Here is a 7760-nt window from a genome sequence, read left to right on the forward strand (position 1 = left end):
TTGCACATCCCTAAATATTAGTTGACTGGCCTTTCCATGATTAATTAACACAGAAAGCTTTATGAAAGAACAAGAGTTTAAGTGAGTTTATTAATAGAAAAGCATCATAGCTGGACACACACAGAACTACTTACATTTAAACACTCCATCTAAGAGTGTGAGGTGAGGATCAGCATCCCACACAGCCTTGCAAATTCACTTTTGATTTGACTGAAAAGAGTGGCGTTACTACTACATTAGTGTAACAACAAAATTTCATGGACCGAACAAATGACTCGCAATGCAAAGTTATTCTGGAAAAGTGACACTTTTGTCCTACCTTGTACATAATATTTATATATGTATACAGTACATATTTCACTCCGAGCACAAGCATGCTGAAAGGGGACTAACTTTTTCTTTTTTTTTAATGAAAAACAACATTGGGGGGGGGGATGGTTATAGCAGGAACTCTCAGTAATGCATCTTGAAGTGAAAAAGACCAAGATATTGTCCACTCAAACATTGACGTCAACAACGCAACTAACCGTTATGTGAGTCGTGAGCATGTCTGTGAGGAACAATTATGAATGTTTTGCAGTGCCGTCAAGCATTTTATCTCCATATTATCCGGTATTTAGAAGTTTCCAAGGATACAAAAGAATGGCACCTTCCTAAAATGGAAAAACAGGATCTAAATTTCAGAGAACCTTTAAAATTATTAATCTTTGAAGTAAGCAATTACATCTTAATAAAATGGTAGTTTTGCTTTGTCCATGTTGGCAAGTTTGCATCTTTATGATCCTAGTTTTCAAAAAAGTTTTCTACCGGTCAAACAGAATAAACGCACATCTCTCCCCCTACACAAATGGCCATACAATCATAGTAATTACAGTTGTGTTTAAGATCCCATTATGAGGACTCTGGGACACCTGCAAGTAGGAAAACAGACAAATATAATATATTGTGCAGAAACACAGGTACTCATTCATACAGCTTCATTCTCCCAGACAAACGTTGCACACACATTGTTCAAACTGTTGTTCCCATAGGCCCGTTCAATATGGTTTCCCACTTGAATCCCCCAGACCTCAGGAACTTTAGAAAACAAGTCTCTGCTCCATGAATGACTCTCTTCCAGCAATGCTGCCCACAGGAAGCACAGAGGCGATTTATGCCTCGGCTCTACACCCGCAGGATCTCCAGACAGTTGTTGTAGCAAATGGCAATCCAGTCGGGCTGAGTGGAGGCCCACTGCACGTTATTGATCTCTCCCTCGGCCGTGTAGGCCAGGATGGGGTCCTCGATGGCACGCGGCATCTGCTGGATGTCCCAGATCAGAGCCTGGTGATCGTCCGCTACAGTGGGATTTAAAAGAAAAGGGGGCCAGGTAAAGAAGACTTGTATGAAACAGCACTGTCACTGCTGTTATAGTCTAATACTGACGCAAAGAAAACAGAACTGACACGATCAGACCGGTCAAGAATTCAAAACTATTGCATGTGTAAACAATGCATGTGATGAATAACATTAAGTTAAGTTTGATTTGAATAATATATTAGTTAATTTGAACATTTACATTAACTAACATTAATAAATGTTTTAACAACGTTAACAAATGGAAAAGTGTCACATGATCCTTCAGCAATTATTCTAATATCCTGATTTGTTGTTTGCTGTTTTTTATTATTATCAATGTTGAAAACAGTTGTTCTGCTAAAATTTTTGTAAAAAATAAAATAAAATCTTTGATGAACAGTAAGTTCATTTGATCAATTCAATGCATTTTAGCTAAATAAAAGCATTAATTGTTGTGTTTGTGTGTGTGTGTATTTAACCGGGCTGGTTTCTAACCTGCTGTACATATGTGACAAGAGGAGTGGGGCGCCCAGGCAATGCCGTTCACACAGGCACGATGATTATTGAGACGAGCCACTGGTGTGCACGGCACACGCACATCCAGAATCACCACCTGACACAAATAAAACATTAGATAGCAAAAAGCAAGGGACATGAGGAAAGAGGACAAATATGCTAATACAGTAAAAGGAACTAAAAGAGAGACCTCCATGCCATCCATGGCCATAGTGGCCAGGTAGTTGGGGTCCTGTTTGTTCCAGCACAGGCGCAGCAACGGGTGATGTTGAGGGTCCTCATAGATGATGGTGCTGTGCTCCAGGTGCCGCAGATCAAACATGCGCACGGATCCGTCTGCTCCCACAGACGCAAACATATCCCGACCGCCACCCGCACGGCTGAATGCGATATCATACACCTGAAAGCCAATGAAAAGAGAACTCTACAAGCTACACAATTCTGAAGAACCTGAAGTACTAGGGTGAGTTTTTCCTTACCTCCTTGTCGTGAGCAATTAGCTGTGTTTTGACATGGCCTGACACCAGGTTGACCCTTCCCAGGACCTGTCCTGTCTCTAAACCCCAGATCGTGCAGGTGGTATCAATACTAGAAGTGCCTGAAAAACAGAAAATACACATGCATGAAAACCCTGATGATCTTTTGAGAGGCAAACACACAAATGTGTAACATACATTTTTCTTTCAAACAAGTGTTATTTTAGCAATATTCTTATGTTACTACTATTTTAAATTAGCTTCTATTTTTATATGATCAGGTTTATATCATTTCTTTAAATTAAAATTAGCTTCTATTTTTATATGATCAGTTTTAGTAAATTTAGCATTTCAAAATAATCTTACCATTGCCAAGACAACATTCCTAGTTTTTAATTTTTTTTTTATTTCAATTAACCAAAATGCAAAAGTAACATTTCGAATTTCTTTAAGTACAAGGATTTCAAATTGGCGATTTTGTGTTTTACACATTTTCCATTAATTCAAATATATTTATTTAAATAGCGTTAGTTAACAATCACAACACTGCCAGAGAAACAGGCTGACTGCATTGGCTCTCACCCAGAAGATTGGGGTCCACTTCATTCCAGTCAAAAGAGGTCAGAGGTGCACAGAAATCAGAGTTCTTGTTATTATTCAGGAGACACTCCAGACGGGTCTCTGTGTCGTTCACCTGACAACAAGATACATACAGTTCACTTACTCCATTTATACTACCGAGTTTGTGTTTCTACAGTTCTGTCACAGTATTAAAGCTAGAGAGTCCCTAATCATTTAAAGTTACATCAAAATTTACCCTATTAACTTTCTTAACACACATTCTTGATCTTAGTGTTAACTATTGTCAAGTGCACATTTATTTGAAAAGTAGAGAAATTTCAATATGAAATCAGTTACAGAAGGATTCAATCAAGCCAGACCGAACAAAAGCTTTCCATGAAAATGCCTAAATAGCTATTGGTTAACAAGTGACATGAGTGGAAAAAGAAAACCACATCAGAGGAACAGCATATTAAGCATTTAATCAAGTTATTACGTTTGAATAAAACTGATACATTTCGTTTTTTATGGAATGCACCGACGAATGTTCACAGTAAGACCAAGGACGTACATTAAGAAGTACATACGGTCAATTTTCATCTCATGTTGTCTTGTGCAGTGCAGTCAAGCATGAATACAGTCTGATGCGCAATAGAAAGTGTACGTACCCTCCAAATGCGCAGGTAGTCTCCACTGGTGGCCAGCAGGTCTGGATAGACACCCTTGGTGTCAGGGATCCACATGATCTTGGTGGTGGGGTACGGATGATCGAAAGTATTCCTGCATACAAACTCTGAGCTTTCCTCCTCAAGACCCACCAGCTGGACCTGAACATCACAAACAAACAAACAGCTGATGTAACAATGTCCATCTCCTGGATCCACAAAGGTGATGACTTTCTGACAGCTGTCAAACTATTATCCACAAACAAGACACCGGGATTAAAGTGTTCCGTCGCTATGACGGATTTTCGTCAGTTCTTAAAGACAGTGACTTGCTTCATTCCTGAATGAGTCAGCCTTTCGAACAAATCAATTGAATGAATGATTCAGTGATCAAATCAGTGACTGGCCGCCACCTGCTGGCTTATTTAGTTTCATTTTTAGCGTATTATTTTAGTTGTTTAAATCATTTCATATTTCTGTATTCAAAATGTTATATTTAAAACAATCTCCACATGAATTTATTAATTTAATTGCACTCATGCCACCTCTGAGCCTCATTAAACGTCTGGAAATGTACCTACAAGCCACTTTTGTGTTCTTCTGTGCCACCTCTGTAGTAGAAATTAATTTATTAATACTAATTTCATATGATTGGCAACTTATTTGTCTTATTCTACTTCTTATTATATTGTTTTAAATATAAATTTTTAAAAGATTATAAACATACATTTTTGAATTTGACATGAAAATGATGCCATTATAAAGGTAAAAAGAAAATACTCCTGTAAGTCACTTTAAGGAGTCAAATTTCACATCGTATTAGGAAGGCTAATTTTTTATCAGAATTTTTGATTATTGATCAGGGCCCATATTCACAAAACATTTTATCTTACCACTAAGAGTTCTCCTAAATAGCAGTAAAAGTTTTTAGCTAAGAGTTTTCTCTTAAAACCTATTCACAAAGCAGCTGAGACAAACTTTAGACAGAAGGAATAGACAGAAGTCTTAAGCTAAGAGTAAGGGGGCGGGGGTTGACCTCGTTGCTATAGATGACGTCAGCATGCACTAACTATGCACACAGTGATTGGCTGATAGTCTCTGTCAGAGATTTATTCATAGAAATATTGTAGAGCGCAATATTATGTTGCCATATTCAAATAAAGGTTTAAAAATAAAAATGTTAATTGCCACATTCAAATAAAGATTTTACAATGCAGGCTAAGTGTCCCTAATTAAACAAGTAGTCTATTCAGCTAATTGTCAGCCTCTATTAGTCAATATGCATTAGGGCTGCCCTCGAATAAAGATTTTTCTGGTCGACTAGTAGTCGTTCATTTTAAGCATTAGTCGACGATTAGTTGCACTTTTATTAATAAACCATATAAATGAGCCTTAATTGCCTACATAGCCTAATAAGCGCACTCAAAAAAAGGCTTGCCACAGCGCACTGGCAAATATAATGATTATGAATGTGTTAAAACAGCAAGTACACTGCATTAACGTTTTAATAATTTATTGTTACACTAGTGCTCTCTGTTTTCGGTTTAAGAGATGAAGTCGGCGACACTGACTCGTCATCTCCGCAGTATGCGCCTGTATGCATGTTTCATACAGATTACATAATCTGAGAATATTTGTTTTCTATTTGAATTTTTTTCTTTTAAAAGTCTCACTGTCTATAGATATATTTTCTGAGACGGAGTCTGAGACGGCAGAAAGTGCATCCTGTTTCCTTTCATTATTTAACAAAAGCGCAACATTTCGTTATTATTCTGAGTGCACACGAATAAACGTAGTCTTTACAGGTACAAAAGATGTATTATTCTTATCTGTATGACCAAAAATGACAAAAGTATTTTAAGAGCCAATGATGGCACCGGCGCCTCCATCTGTCATGCAGTAGCCCAAGCGCGCTACTGTTCAGCTTCCACACTCCACACAAACATGTGAACAGCGCACTTTTTTCTAGGCTTACATTAGATTGAGCTGCCTTGAAAAGTTGCTACTACGTACATTTTTCAGATGATAAGCCATATTTGAGGTCGATGAATGTTAGGACTTAGGAGAGTATATGGATGCCCTGCCCGATGTTCTATATTACCACATGGACCAGCCGTTAACGATTTGTCCGTCACGGACTGTGTGATTTCGCCACTTCATGGAGATTTTTTTTTCTGCGACTAAGCAACTAATAACATTTTGGTAATATGCATATAAACAGCCTTTTAATTAGCAGAGTAGAATAATCATGGGTGATAGTAAGACATGCAACCATAAAAGAAAACCAAACTGGACGCGAGAACAGCTATATATTAAGGATATAATCAAAAATGTGGAGTTGGGATAACCTCCAAACCAAAGCAGATACCTTTTTAAAAGCTCATTATCGTCAAATGCTTCTAAAATGTTTATATTCCGAGGTAGATTGCTGGCAACAGCCATTTTAGGATAGTTCAGATTTGGTCTTAGTGACTTAGGAGTCCTCTTCACTACTCCTAACGTTTCACAGATTTAGGAGCTAGTTTTAGAGCTAAGACACTTTGTGAAATAGGACTGACACGCCCATTATTTTTAAGATTTTCTCCTAAATTGGCGAGTTATGAGCTACTTATAGCCTTAAGATGTTTTGTGAATACGGGCCCAGAAGGTGCTCCTAAATTGTTTTAATTAGGAGGACAAGCGCTCCTGACTAAAAATATAAGATAAAAATTAAACTAAATCACTGAGTCACTGAGTTTATAACTGAATCATTAATTCAATTGATTCGTTCGAACGGCTGAATCATTAATTCAATTGATTCGTTCGAACGGCTGAATCATTCATTCAATTGATTCGTTCGAACGGCTGAATCATTCATTCAATTGATTCGTTCGAACGGCTGAATCATTCATTCAATTGATTCGTTCGAACGGCTGAATCATTCATTCAATTGATTCGTTCGAACGGCTGAATTATTCAGGAATGAAGCAAGTGACTGTCTTTATGGACGGACGGAACACTTTAATCCCTGCAAGACACAAATAACAAGTAATACAGCAACACACTACAGAGTAATACATTTGTGTATTCAAACTCTACGGATGACATCTATGACCAACACTCTATTACTGAACATCGTTCATCAGCATCTAACATGTTACTTTACATTTTCAAGCATACTTCTTTATATGCCAGGTTGACAGCAGGCATAGGAACACAAAACAAAGTCGCACAGCTGTTTACCTTGTTGTTATACTCCTCGACGAAGCTGCCGAGCGCCAGCCGAAAGCGCTTGTCGGGTCTGACGCTCCAGTTCATGGCATAGACGGTCCATGGCGCCTCGTACTTGTAGATCTCTTTTCGTTTACCGTGCAACGACATGTTTCAGTTCCTCGATCGGATCGGTGAGAACCAGTTAGAATGGGGTCGTTAAGAATACCTAGATTTGCACCGATCGGTGAAAAGGGCTCTTTCAGCAGGAAAGACGGTCTCTGGTTCGTGCAGCGCGAGACAAAGAGAATAATGTCATAACAATCCCCTCCGCAACGGCCGCGAAAACGACGAGTGCGCTCTGCGACCACACAAAACCTACTTAGTGGAGCTCACAGACATCCATCCAGTAATTAAGACTGTTTGTCGCTAAACGCCCATGTTTTTGATCAGTCCCAACGATTTTAATTCTAACTTTAGAAAGCCCTAAATAGGCCCGACCGCTCAACGGGGCATTTGGTCAGAGGATGTGCGTGTGTTTCAAAATAAAAGTCCTTCCTAGAAAATGGGGGCTGAGCGCTGAGGTTATTTATAGATCTCTGTTGCTACTTGATTATTTTTCTTGCGCATCACAAGACACAATAAATATCAACTGTGGCTCAAGATCTAAAAAAAAAAACCTTCAGCCACATCAGTCCTGAAGAAAAATAATAAAAAAATTAAATAATAATAATTAAGAAGAAAAAACAAAACAAAAACAACAACCTAGAAACATCAGGTTCAAAGGCATGTGCCGAGTCGTTAGAAATGTCATATTTGTATTTACATTGGCTTCATTATCAGCGTTTATACAGTTTTCAGTAATAATTAATATTGTTTCTTGGGATTACTCTATCTGACATGAATTAACCATCCATTAACCGTCAAAATATCTCATGTTTGAAATATATTAAAAAACATTATTATGATCAATTATGTTATAATTTAAATATAATAAATTAATTGTATACATATA

The 7760-nt window shown here is 37.9% G+C and overlaps 1 protein-coding gene across 2 annotated transcripts; it reads right to left on the reverse strand.

Annotated features, from left to right (window-relative positions):
* Window positions 1–409: 409 nt before the first annotated feature.
* LOC107570751 (DDB1- and CUL4-associated factor 7) lies at window positions 410–7420 on the reverse strand. 2 transcript variants are annotated; one of them, XM_016257003.1, is made up of 7 exons: window positions 6779–7420; window positions 3560–3718; window positions 2913–3024; window positions 2334–2452; window positions 2045–2254; window positions 1834–1951; window positions 410–1337 (listed from the first exon to the last, which is right to left on the reverse strand). In XM_016257003.1, the coding sequence occupies exons 1-7, from the start codon at window positions 6914–6916 to the stop codon at window positions 1165–1167; spliced, it is 1029 nt and encodes a 342-aa protein (XP_016112489.1). In that variant the 5' UTR covers window positions 6917–7420; the 3' UTR covers window positions 410–1164. The 2 variants fall into 2 exon arrangements, with proteins under 2 accessions (XP_016112489.1, XP_016112488.1); XM_016257002.1 differs by having other exon boundaries at window positions 410–1340.
* Between the last annotated feature and the right edge of the window lie 340 nt (window positions 7421–7760).

This window comes from Sinocyclocheilus grahami, unplaced genomic scaffold, assembly GCF_001515645.1.
Source record: "Sinocyclocheilus grahami isolate Dianchi unplaced genomic scaffold, SAMN03320097.WGS_v1.1 scaffold1500.1, whole genome shotgun sequence".
NCBI classification, from domain to species: Eukaryota; Metazoa; Chordata; class Actinopteri; order Cypriniformes; family Cyprinidae; genus Sinocyclocheilus; species Sinocyclocheilus grahami.

Coding starts and splice junctions, on each gene's coding strand:
- LOC107570751 (XM_016257002.1), bottom strand. CDS start 6,916: ATGTCGTTGCACGGTAAACGAAAAGAGATCTACAAGTACGAGGCGCCA. Junction 3,719..6,778: donor TCGAGGAGTATAACAACAAG/GTAAACAGCTGT, acceptor TGTGATGTTCAG/GTCCAGCTGGTGGGTCTTGA. Junction 1,952..2,044: donor TGGCCATGGATGGCATGGAG/GTCTCTCTTTTA, acceptor TATTTGTGTCAG/GTGGTGATTCTGGATGTGCG.